Source organism: Jaculus jaculus, chromosome 10 (assembly GCF_020740685.1).
Source record: "Jaculus jaculus isolate mJacJac1 chromosome 10, mJacJac1.mat.Y.cur, whole genome shotgun sequence".
Taxonomy (NCBI): domain Eukaryota; kingdom Metazoa; phylum Chordata; class Mammalia; order Rodentia; family Dipodidae; genus Jaculus; species Jaculus jaculus.
The window spans coordinates 48708991-48726765 of record NC_059111.1 but is presented as its reverse complement, the minus strand read 5'-3'; the positions used below and the strand labels follow the sequence as shown (position 1 = coordinate 48726765).

General features: G+C 34.6%; 1 protein-coding gene across 4 annotated transcripts in view; it reads left to right on the top strand.

Moving 5' to 3' along the window:
- Positions 1 to 17775, top strand: part of Cacna2d1 (calcium voltage-gated channel auxiliary subunit alpha2delta 1) — a 536404-nt gene that overhangs the window by 458705 nt on the left and 59924 nt on the right. For 2 of the 4 annotated variants that reach the window (XM_004662314.3, XM_004662312.3), the window contains exons 16-20: positions 69 to 146; positions 1950 to 2024; positions 2517 to 2591; positions 10869 to 10925; positions 12929 to 13000. In XM_004662314.3, the coding sequence (XP_004662371.1) occupies positions 69 to 146; positions 1950 to 2024; positions 2517 to 2591; positions 10869 to 10925; positions 12929 to 13000 (357 nt within the window). Of the gene's footprint in view, positions 1 to 68; positions 147 to 1949; positions 2025 to 2516; positions 2592 to 10853; positions 10926 to 12928; positions 13001 to 17775 lie in introns of all 4 variants that reach the window. The other 2 variants (XM_004662313.3, XM_004662311.3) reach the window with 1 other exon arrangement.

Below are 17775 nucleotides of genomic sequence, written 5' to 3'. Positions count from 1 at the left end.
AATGGCTAGTGCAGTAGGACAAAGGTTAAATTGTGACTCCCATCTCTTTTCTCTCCATCTATTTTTAGGAACTGGGACTTGTCATTACTGGAACTCTTCCGGTCTTCAACATAACTGGCCAGTTTGAAAACAAGACAAACTTAAAGGTTAAAAGTTAATTGATATTTTAATAATAATAAATGATAAACTGTGACGTAGAAGCTGACTGTGGATAAGATATTTCTATAAGGAAATGCATACCATGTCACACTGTTTGTGAGGCCAGAGGGCCTTGGCAACAGCTGCCCATGTGATAACACCTGAGGAAAAGGAAGTACAGGTCAAATCTCTGTGGCCCTAGAGTCAAGATTCAACTTAACTCTGCTAAACTGTGTCCTGATGAGAACACAAAGTCATACTCACTAATTACATGACAACTGGGCAACAATAGTGCATGCACAAATTCAACATGCACTTGAGATATTTATGAATTTTTGAAAAATAATCCAGAGCCCTGATTATGTTTACCAAAAGTGCAAATAGATATATTTACTAAGCCCTTCCTAATTCTCAAGTAATAGCTTTTAGTCATAACTCAAAGATCTGATTATTGAGTCTATTTTTTTCTTGTTTTTAAGATACAAGGAAAATTCAGTCTTTAAAATGTTGAGTTTCTGTAGCACTGGTAATGTTGTCAGTGCAATAAAATGCTACCCACCTAAAAGCTGTACATAATTATCAAACATACCTTGTTCTTAACTAGCTTATTGATTCATTTATATTTTTATTTATTTATTTAATTTATTTCATTCATTTATATTTTTGACTCAAAAATAGTTGTATGATTTATAATTAAGAATATAGAAGTTAATATAGAAATTAATATAGAAGTGGATAGGTGATTTACTGAATTGAGGGGATATTTATTTCTGGTCTGTGGTTTAATGTAGTGTATTATACTTAAGTATTATTTGTTCAGTTGCTGTAAACCTCAGTTGAATGCTTCATTGTAATTATGTAGTCCAACAGAGAATTGATTATTTCTCTTGGGTCCTATTGCCTTTAACATATCTGTGAGTTCTTAATAAATATACAATTCTCTCATAAACATATAATTCTCTAAGTCCTTATCATATATGTTTAACCTATCACTATCTGCAAGATTGTTTATTTCCTGGTTTTACTCAGTGAAGTTTTGTTGACCCAACTGTCATCTACCTGTATCAATACAGAATTCCAATGCCTTTATAACTATTGGCTATATTTGATAATTTTCCTTATAAACAAATTTGATTTATAATTATTTCTGTTTTACATGTATAATTATGAATGTGCTTTGATTTGGAATTAAAACTTGATGCCCATTGCTTAATGTTGAGAAGTTGTAACACCAGTTAGCAAAAGTGTTTGAGGATGTTATTGCCAAGAAGATCACATATTTTGACAATAGTTACAAAACCACAGGATATCCACAAAAATCTAATGTTTATATCATGTTATCCAAGTTTTAAGCAGAGCATCGTGTGTTTTCTTATTTGTAGTAGTCTGCTAGGTCAGTCTCTACACACAGGCAGGCAGACACACACACACACACACACACACACACACACACACACATACGCACAAGGAGAGAGAGAGAGAGAGAGAGAGAGAGAGAGAGAGAGAGAACTTCCAGTACTGTGTGAATATAAGCATTTTTTTTAAAAATAGGAAAAAGTGTATAAGAAGTGTCAAATAAAATTTACATATCTTATATTTTATTTTAACTTAATTTTATATTTTCCTTAAAACCTTTTTAACTGACTATTTAACTTAATTTTAACTTGACTCAAAAGAATTTTAGTGTATCTCTCTGTGTGTGTTTAAATAATTTTGGAACTCAATCATGAACAGAGCAAAAGATGAGATACACTTGTGTAAAAGCAAATAAACTTCTATGACAAAATGCACTAACTGCCATTTTCTTATAGAATCAGTTGATTCTTGGTGTGATGGGAGTAGATGTGTCTTTGGAAGATATTAAGAGACTGACACCACGTTTTACAGTAAGTGCAATTTGTTCTTTTGGCAATCTTTCCTATTTCAGGAAGTATGTATCAATGTAGCTTGACAATAATGTTGAAGTACTTCTCAAAAGTTAGGTTCAGGGCTGGAGAGATGGCTTAACTGTTAAGACACTTGCCTGCAAAGCCTAAGTATCCAGATTTCTTTCCCCAGATGCCACATAACCTACATATACAAGGTGGCACATGTGTCTGGAGTTCATTTGCAGAGGCTGAAGGCTCTCTCTGGAGTACCCATTTTTTCTGCCTCTTTCTCTCTGTCTCAAATAAATAAAATATTTTTTTTTAATTATGTGCAGTTATAATATCAAGAAAATTCAAGGTTTATAGTCATCCTTACAGTGTACAGATACCATACTGTCCTTCAGCATGTAACAAAATGTGTATTGAATAAGTAAACTACTTTGATAATATTTTTCAATATGGAGTTCTGTTGTGATTCAAGAAGCTCTAAGCTTTATGATTATTTTGCAGCTTTGCCCCAATGGCTATTACTTTGCAATTGATCCTAATGGTTATGTTTTATTACACCCAAATCTTCAGCCAAAGGTATGTATATAAATAGTTTATTGATTAATGTTTTGTAAAATTAATGATTAATACTGTAAGATTGTCACTTTGTTTATTTATTATTTATTTATTGGGGGGGGGGGTAAAGAGGCAGTGAGAGAGACAGAGAAAATAGGCATGTCATGGCTTCCAGCCACTGCATAAGAACTCCTGCAGTGTGCACCATCTTGTGCATGAGGCTAACATGGGTACTGGGGAATCAAACATGGGTTCTTAGGCTTCACAGGCAAACACCTTAACTGCTAAGTCATCTCTGCAGCCCAGGATTCTCCATTACTTTAAATTCACCGAATAGCATAAAATTCAAAAGGACACTGTAATGGGCCTCTCAACAGATGATAAGACCATAGGTAACAATATATGAAAATGTGAAAGCAATTTTCATTTTCTCTTACCATTGTAGCTGAACTGAGTTTATTTTTAAAATGTAAAACATGTATTATTGATTACTGAGCCTCATTTTCATACACCCCACCTGTGACTTTGATTAAAGGCTAGAAAGAGGAGTGGCTGCAGATATGGTATAAACATAAAAAAAAATTATCAATGTTCCTTTCTGTCCAGAACACACTTATCACTGCCTTTTTCTTCCTATAATTATCTCTACTGAAAATCAACCTGAGGCTACTTCATTTTACTTTTGGGCAGGCAGGCAGGCTTATGAAGATGTATAGAAAAATCAAGCAAAATCTATGTGTTGATTTTCAGATAAAAGAATGATTTTAAAAAATTAATATATTTATTTATTTATTTGAGAGAAAGAGGCAGAGAAAAGAGAGAGACAGAGAGAGAGAGAGAGAGAGAGAGAGGGAGAGAGAGAGAGAGAGAGAGAATGGGTGTGTCAGGCCCTCCAGTCACTGCAAATGAATTCCAGATACATGCATACTCTTGTGTATCTGGCTTACATGGGTCCTGGAGAGTTGAACCCTTTGGCTTTGTAGGCAAATACCTTAACTGCTAAGCCAAACTCTCTAGCCCAAAAGAGTGATTTTTAATTAGTAAATCTGCAAGTCATAAAATTCAGTAGCTGAATTATTTTATCCTAATCTCTATGCCTGCTTCCAAGACAGAAAATATATTCATAGGCCAGGTGCATTGGCACAACCCTAATTCCAGCAGTCATAAAGCTGAGGTAGGAGGATCACTGTCAGTTTGAGGCTACATTGTCTTCTAGAGTGAGTTCCTGGTTAGTCTGCACTAGAGTGAAACCCTACTTTGAAAAAAAACAATAAAAACAAAAATATTTTCATAAAATATCTGATTTCAAGTTTTAATAATACTTTGTAATACTTGGTAAAAATTTATCTAGATATAAAATTATACAAAAATTGTAGAAGTACAATTTTAGAGGCATCTTTTTTTTTTTAATTTTTTGAGGTAGGGTCTCACTCTAGCCCAGGCTGACCTGGAATTTACTATGGAGTCTCAGAGTGACCTCAAACTCATCCTGATCCTCCTACCTCTGCCTCCCAAATGCTGAGATTAAAGGCATGTGCCACCATATCTGGCTAGATAAAGGCATCTTTAAGTTACCATCATTGAACTTGAAGTGTATACCAAATATTTAAAATATATATATTTATTCCTACTATGTCCTTTTCTTCTGGTCATGCAGATTTAATGTTAGTAATTTACTAAAAAGTAAATGCATGCACACATATACATGCTCACGTACATACATGCACACATACACACAAAGTTTATCATGTAAATGTTCAAATAAATAATTTAGAGTAATAATTTTGCACTGAGTGCAAAAGCATTAAATGTATTTTTCATTTTAGTATGCTAAATAATCACACATTATATTTCATATCTTTATGTTATCCTTTTTATTTTGAAATTTACCTCCAATAAGACCAATCATGATATAAATAATTGCTAGGGAAATACAGATGCTGATCACTCCTAATTATGTAAGAAATTTATCATGTGTACTTTTTAAAGTCACTGAGTTATAACAGTTCATTAATATGTGTGACATGTTTCATTCATTCATCTTTTAAACCTTAATGTTTAAAAGTTTGGAGGATTATTATTTGGCCTTTGTATATATAGTATATTTTAAATTATATCCTTCAAACAAAATCTAACAAAAGCACCAAGAAATATATGCATAAAGATATACAGGACCCTACTTTTCTGATTGTAGACTTTGACTTTCCCAAAGGAGCTAGTATATATCATACACAAAAACAGATCACCATGTGTGATGTAGAGATATAAATAGATCATCTAGAGTTAATTACAGTATAGGTTATTTTCATGGTGAACAAAGCAATAGTAACTTGAAAAATATTTCCCCTCATCTACATTCTTCCAATAAGCAATATTGTTGTAAAAGATGTCTTATTATTTGAATGGTGTTAATGAATATATACCTAATACTTACAATAATAAATTCATTAATAATCATAAAATGATAGAAAATATGTGATTTATGGAAGTCATTTTCTTTCAAACTACAAATTTAACTTTCCATACTTCTAAGTTAGATTTTATGAAAGTTATTCTAAAATAAAATGATTTTTGAAACATTTCCAAAATGTTTAGAATACTATGAAAAGAACTAAGTCAGAATAATCAATGTGCTAATTTTTCATGTAGTTTATATGTTAGACTTACTTGTGTTCTCATCAACAGAAGATATTTTATGATTTCATTTTGAAATCATGTGTTTCATACATATTGATATGAGTCTCATAACAGGATATGATGTTGTACTATGAGATTATTATTTTAGAAACTGATAAATATTGGGCTGGAGAGATGGCTTAGTGGTTAAGCGCTTGCCTGTGAAGCCTAAGGACCGCTGTTCAAGGCTCCATTCTCCAGGTCCCACGTTAGCCAGATGCACAAGGGGGCGCATGCGTCTGGAGTTCGTTTGCAGAGGCTGGAAGCCCTGGTGCGCCCATTCTCTCTCTCTCCCTCTATTTGTCTTTCTCTCTGTGTCTGTCGCTCTCAAATTAAAAAAAAAAAAATTTTTAAAAGAAACTGATAAATATGAAGCCCACCATTGGAATGGATGCTGTACTAACAAAAGTCAGCCTCAATTCTTTTTTATTTTTGTGGCAAGCCTAACAGACTGGCTGATATACATTCATATATATATATATATATATATATACACACACACATACATACATACATATATATATATATATATATATATATATATATATATATATATATATATATATACATGAGGTTGTGAGAGAGAGAGAGAGAGAGAGAGAGAGAGAAAGAATTGACACACCAAGGTCTCCAAACACTGCAATTGAACTCTAGATGTGTGTGCCACTTTGTGCACATGTGTTCTTGCATCACTTTGTGTGTCTGGCTTACGTGAGACCTGGAGAGTTGAATATAAGTCTCTAGACTTTGCAGACAAGCACCTTAACTGCTAAGTCATCTCTCCAGCCCAAGTTAACTTCAATTCTTTCTCAGCAATTCTGCAATAAAATAAAAAATAAAAAGAAAGAAAAAGAAAGTGTTGCTATATCCATAGTACCCATTGCTATTCAACAAAATAAAAGTGTAGTGTTATGTGCATAGCACTACCTCATGTCTTTTGTTTTCTTCCTGCTACTCTAAACTTACTTCAGAGTATTTAAGGACAGTTTTGTAGTTTGTAGGATATAAAATAAATGACTTAAATAGCCCAGAATTCTACTGGTAAATAAATGTGTAACAAACCATCTGTTATCTGTTTTCTTAGGGTTTTCATTTCTCAAAGTATATTACTCCCCCTGACTACTTTTGAACAAATAGTAAATTAGATATCCTGACTTGTCCTAAGATGTATTTTCTATTTCTCTCATTTTATTTCAATTCAATAACCAGATTTGGTTATTAGATACCCCATTTTGATCAATTCTGATGAATATTTATATAGAAATTTTATGTTATCCATGTTTTAGAAGTCAATATTTAAAACAAATCTAGTGTAACTATTAAGTTCTCAATAAACCCAATAATACAATATTTTTATCCTTTCAGATAACAAAGGCTCAAATTTCAAATATTCATGATATTTTAATACTACATGTTATTTATTTTAGTCTCTTCAGGCTGCAATAAGCCAAAAACACAGAATTTTGTCATCTAAACAATAGAAACATGTTTTGTACTTTTTCCAACACTAGGAAACACAAGATGACAACATACATATCAGTGTGTGTTCTTCTAGGCCAAGTTACCCTGCTAACCTCTTATGTTAGAGAAGACAAAGAGGGAATGGGCTCTCTTTCTTTTTTATACAAGAACCAATCCCCTTATTGAGGACTGGCACTCCAAAACCTGACTACCTCACAAAGTCCTGACCTCTTGCCCAACACCACTACCTAGGAAGAACTGCAACAGAGAAACTGGCAGGGACCATTTATGACTTTTCTATTTTACTGATTATTCAACATTAATAATCAGTTTGTTTAAAAATCACTTACTAGCACTAACAGTTCACTAAAATATTTTAAGTTTTCATTTTTAATTGGCCTATCATGCACTCTATGAAACTGACTACATACTTTCAAAACTAAATGCCACATTACTTGTATATCTGATCCAGGAAATATATGACAAAAATTGATGACAGTATAAAACTCTTGCCATGTTGATAGGCAAGATGATGAATTACCTTGTTGTTGTTGTTGTTGCTTCAGCCTATTGGTGTAGGCATACCAGCAGTTAATTTAAGAAAAAGGAGACCCAATGTTGAGGTAACTGTAAATATGGGTAGACTTAGCAGTGCTTTCAAATTTGCTGAATCGGAGTGGAAAGCAAGCTTCTGCTCGTAAAGCTTATGAATAAAGCTGCCTTTCCTGACATCAAGCTTCCAGAGCATGAGGTGGACATGAGCATCATTTCTCAATAAGCTGAAGTAAAAGTAATTAATCATGGTAAAGGGGTATGCACCGGCTGACTAAAGATTGCTAAGAAAATTATCTAATGATAACCTTAATCAGAGTAATCATCAGAATGAGATGTCTTCCAAAATAGTATTTTGACATTGAATATTGTGAAATTAATATCAAATCCATGTGATCCTAACCAGTTGCTTGCAACATTAATTTGTAACAACAAATAAGGTCAGGATCCCCATTTGATATTCTTCCTAACTTAAAATTTTAAGTCTTTTTTTTTTTTTTGTTTTGTTTTGTTTTGTTTTTCGAGATAGGGTCTCACCTAGCCCAGGCTGACCTGGAATTCACTATGGAGTCGCAGGGTGGCCTCGAACTCACAGCAGTCCTCCTACCTCTGCCTCCCGAGTGCTGGGATTAAAGGTGTGCGCCACCATGCCCGGCTCAAAAATTTAAGTCATTTTTTAAAACTCAGGTCTTACTATGGCATGGACCTCACTCTATAGCCTTTGCTGGGATCAAACATATGTATCATCCTGCACAGCCCAGATTGTTTTTAAATTTCAAATTCAGCAAATTAAAAATGTTCCAAACTGGAAAGACAGAGTGTGAATTTTTGTTGCCTGGTAAACATTGTAAACTAATCTTTTCCTTGTTGTGGATTAATACATATGCCTATAGGGTTCTGTAGGCACATTAAAAATAATCATCACAAGATAATTTTTAGCTTAATCAGAGAATTCAAATTTTAGAGAAAATTCTACATTGTTATAGAGTTTCTATATAATCCTGTCATTTTTTGAAAAAAAATTCTGGTTGGATACATTCTAAACAAGAGGTTATATGATATTAATAGGTGATCTTTAAGCTATGAATTAGTACACCTGAGTTTTAATATGATTCTATTGAGCCAACCCTCTATCCTTGAGCAATGCCTGAAACCCTGTAGGATGTCATTTATCTTCATCCTGAAAGTGGACTTGAACAGAGCATTGTTGTCTGTCCTATATAAGAACTTAAATATGTTGGTCCCAAGACCATCTCTTGAAATGCCATTTTAATTTACCATCTGAATAGCATAGAGCTTCCCAGTTGTTGTAAAGTGCAGAGAACCTGAACTGTTTGGAGCTTTAGTTCCCTTCTAGAATTCCATGACATTCTCTCATGCTGTTGTGTAGCAAAATTTTCAGATAATTAGGATTTGACAAGAAATTAAAATTTTATTTATGGATTTTATAAGATAGGAAATTGTTTTGTTACTCTTCTTGCATGTTTATCATGTATTATCTTAAATTAGACATTTTTGCAGTCATGTGCATTTTAGTGAATTCTTATTTTTGTTGCATTCCCAAATATTGCATGTAGATACTATGATATAATCAAAGCAATAATCAGCCTGGAGAAGGTTTTTTTTTTTTTTTTTCATTTTAATTGAACCCCAAATGGCAAACTGGTAACCTGGTAAGACTTTCAATCTGTGTGGTAGTTTGAACTCTGAGCTATTCTAATGATAGTGATTTGTAATTAATGCAAATTTAAAATCACATACTGCCTTTGGTAACTATGCCATTTAAAAATGAAATTTTACAGATGAGAATATTTAAATACTTAAAGTATAAGAAAAAAGTGCTGAATTGGAGAAACCCTAAAGCTAAATCTCTTTCCTTAAGCTGCTTGTTGCTTTCCTACTAGAAGACTGTGCCCTTCAGTTTTCCAGGCCCCAAGCAGGTGACGAGTCCTTGAAGAGTGGTCTGCCAGTTTACCATGCACAGATACCAGTTATGCATTGACATTTTTCTTTGATGATTTCATTTTCTTCTCTGTGTCTTTATATGTTGGATTGGGACATGATCTACATAATGCCAATTCTTCCGGGTTATGGCTCCTCCCTGCATGCTGTTTGGGGCTGGTCATGCTATACGTTACCCATTGCATGTAAGACAAACATTCTCATTTCAGTTTTCACTTTATGATTTGCAGTAGTTTGACCTTGTCTTCTATTGAATTTGTTGCGATTTTAATACTGGCATGATGGTATTTGTGGTGATGATTTATTTCAGGGAATTTTAAGTAATTCTGAAACATTAGATTTAGAGTGTTTTTTGTTTGGCATATTGTAAGTTTCATTTTCTAAACAATAAGTCTCAATATTAAGTTTTATCTTCATATTAATGTTCTTAAACACTTTTTTAAAAATTAAAACATAGACACAAGACCTCAGTAGTGGAGTACAGGCCTCATGAGCATAAGGCCATGTTCTCAGGTCCCAGCACTCCTCTCTCTCCCCTTAAAAGACCCAAGGGTGTTTTCTAAAATTATGTTTTTGGAGAATCCTTATTCTTGAAATACCACAAGAATCTATAGCTTTCATTATTTAAGTGGAGCTATTCCCTGAGAGAAGACTTTTTTGTAATTATAAAATATTTGCCATGGACACTATGTCATTCCTCATCTAATCAGGATATACTAATTGAAACCAAGTTTATCTATTGCTATTATCTTGAGACATATAGCTTCTTACAATTGTGGGTTTTTTGTTTGATTGTTTGTTTTTTGAGGTAGGGTGTCTCTCTAGCCCATGCTGACCTGGAATTCCTTAAGTAGTCTCAGGCTGGTCTCATACTTGCAGTAATCCTTCTACCCTATGGCTTAAAGGCACATGCCACCATGCCCAGCTTACAATTATGTTTAAAATGTAGCGAGCTGGGCTTCTTTTGGAGGTGCATATTAAAATTTAACTGAGTATTGAACACAGTCTAATGCCATGTCCAGTCATTACTGCAATCTAATTAATGGTCGGATTCGGGTGCTATTTCTTTCAAGATATATTTTAAAATCTAGCTTCTAAATTTTTGCAATTATAAAATGTAGATGTTATAATTTTATTCTACTGGAAATTAAATTTTAGTGCAATACTTAAGAAGTGAATATATTTTATCAAATAGCTCAATGAGTCTATTTTTATAAGAGATCAAAATAATTTCATATGAGAAATTTCCCAAGATAATAGTATCATCTGATAGATGAATAAGTAATCTGTCTCAATGAACTGTGAATTTTTCTATACATCAGCAAGAAAAGACAGTAGGTAGTAAAGCAGGAAATTGAGTTTAGTGAACCCAAGGTTTATTGTTTCTAGTTAGTAGCTATTTTTGGAAGGTAATTGTTTGTAATTTGTCAACTTAATTTGAAGCTCAATCTATAGTTTGGTCTATTAACCTCATATACATGTGAAAGAAAAAAAACTTTATAGAATTATCAGTGTGTCTTAGGTAAGTAACTTTTGCAAAATCAATTTCATATTTAAATATCCATTGTTATTCTGTACACAGCATCATTTTATGCTTTCATAGATATTTAATCATTATTGTCTCCTGTGCAGAACCCCAAATCTCAGGAGCCAGTCACACTGGATTTCCTTGATGCAGAGTTAGAGAATGATATTAAAGTGGAGGTGAGTATATACTGTGAGACTACATTCCATACAACTGTGCAGCAGCTGTTTTATGTTAGGCTCTCTCTTAGCTACTATGCTCACAAACATTAATATTCATTATCTTTGAAAATGTGTACATACTGGGTTGTTCTCATCCAAAATATCAAATTGAAAAGGAATAAATGCTATAGATTACATGTGGCCTTAGTTTATTTCTTTCTCATTTCAAAGGTAGAAATATTTTAACTGTTTTAGTACCAAAATAATAGGAATTTCAATAAAAATTGTAGAGATGGCTGGTACCAGGCAGTTGAAAGAAACACTGGAGAGGCTGTAGCTGCCAACCACATGATGAGTCTCAGGAGGAAGCAGGTGCCATGTGTACCTGAAGATACCTAACACATTTCTATTTGAGTTCAGAACCAAAGGCACATGTCATTTCCTCTGACAAGGTGTTTCATAATGGTAATATTAACTATTTTAATAATAAAATAGCAATCATTAAGTACATAATATACATTAGAAGCTTGATATATGCCAGGTGTCCTCAATAGCATTTGGAATAAAACTTATTATTATTCTCTCTGTAGTACCCATGTTATGTTTGAAGTACTGGAGGTTAAGTAGCATGTGTATAGGCACTCAGCTAGCAAGGCACAGGAACAGACTCTTGCCCTCCAGAACACATGTTCAGTACTTTTCCAAATGGATTAACTCTTGTTGTCTAACTAAAGCCAGCATGTTTCTTTTATAATTTGTCATAATGTGATTTCATTTGTATTTGACTTACAAAATATACATTTAATCCCTCACTGTGTAGCCATTAGCTTGATTTGTTAACTAATCTCTACTCTTGAGTGTGGCATAGTGAGTGTTGGAATGGTTTAGTTTGAGAAATTTTTTCCTGTTAAAGAATTCAATATCATTAAAATGGATCATTAAAATGGTGATAAGTTTGAGACCTGTACTTTTACTTCCACTGAGTCACCATATGATCAATTTATTCTCTCAAAGTCATACTGTCCCCTCAATTAACACAGTGATTGTAAAATATTATATAAGTGGAACTTAGCAAAAGACCTGGATCATGGTAAAGTTTTATTATTTTAAAGTCCCTTATACTTCATCAGCAGCTGTTATCTGCTTTTCATTCTCAGATATAAAATATTTTAAGTTAATTTACTCATGAAGTATTCTAAACATAATAAATTTTATCACACCAAGTTTGCTCATGCATCTGTAATGACCAAAACTGAAAAGCAAATTACCAGAGTTATATAAAATGAAACATAAACTGAAGGGAATTCTGAGATTTTCTACTACACTTTCCTATTTTATGAATTAATGTCATTTTGCTTTAGTTGTAAGGATCTTGGAAATTGTCTTTAAAGGAGACTAAGCTATGTGATATTTAATCTTAGCAGTTCTTTATAATTCTCTCTATCCCTTGTTTATACTTCTTGGGGGATGGCAGATGTAACAAATAAAAGCATACATGGCAAGGCAGGTGTGACGCTGCGCACCTGTAGGTCCCGTCCTTGGGAAACAAGATCAAGGGGAAACATGCCAGCCTGGGTTACATAAAGGGCTTCAGGCCAGCTTGGCTGATGCAATTCTTTCTCACAAGGAACTGTTTATTCAGATGGAGTAATACATATTATATGCTATTTCTATGAATACCCTCCTATCAGTGACTACCTTTTAATTAGCTGTAAAAAGCCTATAAGGTAATTGACTAATTTTTTTTCAAATGATGTTTCAAAAAATGGCAACTGCTTGAAAAAAAACAAACTTTCATTTATCTATACCTGTATCTGTTTTAGTGTGAAATAATGTAAAATGGTTAGTGTGGCAACTGAAAAAACAAATGCAAAAGAGCAACTTCAGCTAATGATAAAGCCACCCTTCCATTTTTGTTCAGTTGACTTTAAGTAAGGAATGACCATGTAAGGAATGTTTCGATAACTTTCTGCAGCTCACTTCGTTTCCTAGAATAAATTATGTGCTTCACTTTCCCTTAGATTCGGAATAAAATGATTGATGGGGAAAGTGGAGAAAAAACTTTCAGGACTCTTGTTAAGTCTCAAGATGAGGTGAGAATTAATTAAGTTTTTTTTCTCTTAAATATAAGTATTTATAAATAATACTAATTAGTAATTTGACTTTCTATTAATCCAGGATTTACTTATAATATTTGGATGTTTTCAGTGAACAGTTTTTTTTTCTTTTGAAGATACTTTTGAGCTGTAGAAATATTTCAATAGGTTATTTCTAACTTAGATTTTTAGAAAAGAATATTGCTTTCATTTTCTTATGTGCTCTTTTTCACAATGTAATCTTTAAAGTATATTATTTGGGCTGAGTTTATAACAGCAGGTAAAATGCTCACCTGGCAATCATCAGAACCTGACTTTAATCCACACTATTCACATAAAAATATTGGATGAAGTGGCATGTACCTGAAATACCAGAACTGAGTAAGTAGAGAAAGGAGGACCCTTGGTGTCACTGGCCAATCAGCCTAGACTTATTGGTTTGCTAGAGCCCTATGACACCCTATCTCCAAATGAGGTGGATGATATCCTTTTCCTTAAATGTCATACTTTTTAGTGTTATAGTTTTCTCCTATGTTCTCAGCAGCTCTTTCCCTAAGATGGACAAAGCAAAATTTAATGCTGCATTAGCATGTTTTTATCATTTAAACAAATATTTTATTGATTTATTTATATGAGATAGAGAGAAGGGGAGAGAGAGACAGAAGGAATGGCCACACAAGGGCCTCTAGCCAGTAAAACCTAACTCCAAACGCATGAGCTACCTTGTGCGTCTGGCTTTATTGGGGACTATAGAATAAAACCTGGATCCTGTACTTTGTAGGCATGTACCTTTACTATTTAGACATTTATCAATCATTTGATAAAGAGAGAGAATGACAAACAGATAGGGAATGGATATGCCTTCAGTTATTGCAATTAAATTTGAGATATATGAGCAATCTTGTGCATATGGCTTACATGGTTACTAGGGAATCTAACCTGAATCCTTACACTTCATAGGCAAGCACCTTAACTGCTAAACCATCTCTCCAGCCTTTTGTTACTCATTTTAATATCACTATGAATCCCAATTATTGCATTGTATCATTTTTTTGTTACTGCTGAGTAGAATTTCATTGTGTAGATATACCACATCTTGGTTATCCATTCATCCAATGATGGGCACCTGGGTTGATTCCAGTTCTTAGCTATTATGAATACAGCAGCTATAAACAGGTTGAGTAAATATCTCTGAACTGATGTGTGGAACTTTTAGGGTAAATACTCAGCAAGGGAATAACCAGTTCTGTTGGTAGTTGTATACTTATCCTTTTCAGGGGTCTCCATATTGATTTCTATAGTGGTTGTACCAGCTTACATTCCCACCAAGAGTGAATGAGTATTCTTATCTTCCACACCCTTGTCAGCATTTGTTTACATTTAATTTTTGAATGTTTTCTATCCTTACTGGGGGTAAGGTAGAATCTCACAGTTATTTTCACTTGCATTTCCCTAATGGTTAGGGATGTTGAACATTTTATTAACTGAGTGTTAGCCATTTGTAATTCTTCCTCTGAGAACTCCCTATTCAGTTCTCTGCCCCATTTTTTGGAGTGGGTTGTTTGATTTTTTTGTTTGTTTAGTTTTTTTTTGAGTTCTTTGTAGATTCTAGATATTAAGCTTCTGACAGTGGTATAGCTGCCAAAGATTTCCTTCCATTCATTGGGTAATCTATTGGCTCTACTTATGTTTGTCTGTGCAAAAGCTATTTAGCTTCATGAGATCCCACTGGATGAGTGCTTGTTTAATTTCCAGGGCTACTGGGGTTTTATTCAGGAAGTCTTTTCCCAGTCATGGAGCATTATGTCATGGAGCATGCCTCCTATTTTTTCTTACAGTAGTTAAAGAGTTTCAGGTATTGAGGTTTTAAAACAATTTGGCCTTGATTTTTGTGTATGGAGAAATCAGTGGGTCTAATTTCATTTTACTAAATATGGTCATCCAATTTCTCCAACACCATGTGTTGAAGATGCAGTCTTTTCTCAGTCTACATTATTGGCACCTTTGTCAAAGATCAAGTAGCTGTAGTTACTTGACCTAAGGTCTGGGTTTTCAGTTCTGTTCCATTGGTCTAGGTTTCTGTTTTTATCCTAGTACCATACTGTTTTTGTAACTATGGCTTTGTATCCTTGCTTTAGATTGGGTATAGTGATTTTTTCGGAAGGTTGTTTTTGTGTGTGTGTGTGTGGCAGAGGATATGTTTGGATATCTGAGGCCTGATGTCATTACATATGAATGTTCCTATCTCTGTGAATAATGATGCTGAAATTTTTATTGGTATTGTGTTAAATCTGTATATTGCTTTTGGTGGAATTGCCATTTTCACAATATTAATTCTACATATCCAGAAGCATGGGAGGTCTTTCTATCTTCTCAAGTCCTCTAGTCCTCCTGAATTTCTATGTTGAGGTGTTTTTTTTTTTTTTAAAGTTTTTGTTACATAGATCTGTAACATTCTTGGTTAGTGTTATTCCAACATATTTAGGGTTTTGTTGATGTTATTGTTGTGACTAAAAATGTGACAGCATCACTGATTTCTTTCTCTGTATATTTGTCCTTTGCATATAGAAAAGCTACTGAATTTTATGCATTGATTTTGTATCCTGCCAGTTTAATGAAGGAATTAATCTCTTTTAAAAGTTTCCAGATGGAGACTATCAGGCCACTTATGTACAGGATCATGTCATCTGCAAATAGGGCTCACTTGACTTTTTCGTCTCCATTTTGAATCCCTTTTATTTCTTTCTCCTGTCTTATTGCTTGGGCTGGTACTATGTTGAAGAGCAGTGGTGAGAGAAGACACTCCTGTTTTGTTCCTGATCTCAGTGGGAGCACCTTGAGTCTTTTGCCATTAAGTATTACTTGGATTTTAGAGTTTTTTTTATTGTGTGCTTTACGGCTATAGCCTTTAATATGTTGAGTTATAAACCTTCCATGCCTATTCTTTCCAGTGCTTTGATCATGAAGTTGTGTTGTACTTGTCAAAGCTTTCTCAGCATCAATTGAAATGATTATATGTTTCTTATGGTTAAGTTTACGTGGTATATTACATTCCTATTTCTATATGTTGAACCATCCCTGCATCCCCAGTATGAAGCCTACTTGGTCAAGATGTATAATGATTTTGGTGAGTGGTTGAATGTGGTTTTCAAAGATTTTGCTCAGGATTTTGGCATTTAAGTTCATCAGTGATATACGCCTGTAGTTTTCTTTTCTTTTTTTTTTTTATTTGATTTATTAGGTTTTTTTTTTTCATCAAATACAGGCAGTATGGTACCATTGTTTAGGCTCATCTATGATCTACCCCCTCCCATTAGACCCTCCTTGTTGATGTAAATGGGTCATGCATTGTGGAGTTAGTCCCAGTTATTGGTATGCTAAATGTCTCTGCAAATCATGACCCAACATGTGACTCTGACATTCTTTCCGCTCGCTCCCTCTTCCACAAAATTTCCCTGAGCCATGTTGGGTTCATTTCTGGTCTGCTTCAGTGCTGAGGTGTTGGGGGCCTCTGAGACTCTGGCTCTCTGATTTGGTAGGAGTTGATTTTTCTCTGCGTTGGTCTCCTTCCCCTTTGTGCTGGTATCCGGTTCACAGGAAAACATCACCACTGCTTGTTTTACCAATTGTCCTTAGTTTCAGTTGGGCCCCTTTTGAGGTGTGTTGGGGCAGCTCTCTCCATAGGATCTGCACCTATCTGAAAAAGAGAAGCAGATTCTCCAACGGAGAGTAAATTAGCACCCAGAAAATTGAAATACCACTTACTTTTTTGGTAGACAGATTGATAGGTGTAGGCCCTCTTGTACCCCATGATTGATGATAGCTTGATATTGTAGATTGGGCTTGTGTTTGGGTATGGTTCTTACTTGTTTCCCAGCTCCAGCTATGGTTCTAGTACCACTGAGTGGATCAGTTAGCCAAATCAAGAGTAGTTGGTTCCTCACCATGGCTGTGTGCCGCTATAGCACTTGTGTGGGCATCACGTCAGGTTATTTGTTGCTAATTAGATTAGACAGTGAGTTGCTTGGACAGATCTTGGTCATTTCCCCCAGTCGCCCATGTAGCGCCTTCTGGCACTAGACACGCTGACTGTCTGGGGACTGACTCTCTCCTGGCTTCCAGCCATGCCGTTCGATTTTGCGTATCAGCTGCATGTGGAGTCTTCAGCAATAGGGTCTTACCACTGGCCTTTGGTGGGTCATCAAGTACTCTGACAGAAGTCTCTCATTGTTTTGGGAAACATTGTAGGTTTCTCTGATCAAAAGCTCATGTGGATGGTAGCCCCAAGCTGGAAGTGGGGGTTACAGGCCAGTGCCCACTAATAAATTGAGGAAAAACATAACTAATATACAAGAGTTAGAGAGGAGAGAGACAGAGGGGAGAGGGGAAGAGGGAGGGAGGGAAGGTATAGAAGATTTACGTTAGTTTTGATCCTACCCTCTCCAGTGTCTTGTGGTTCAGGTGTTTCCTGTAAAGGTCTAGTGAAGGTTCAGCTATTTGGTCTGACTTCTAGGAAGTAGAATTTTATGGTACCAATGCTGTTTGGGTCCAGATTACTGTTTTCCGCCCTTCGATATCCTCCCTTCCATCCTATTGTCTAGTCCATGAGGTGCTTGCTGGGTATGTAAGGTATCTTGGGTAGATTCAGGTTAGGTGTTGTAGATGAGTAAGACTATGTGTTGATTTTTTTTCTGTGATTGGGTAAGATCACTGAGAATGATCTATTCCAGGTTCAACCATTTTTCCTCAAATTTCTTTGTGTCGTGTTTTCT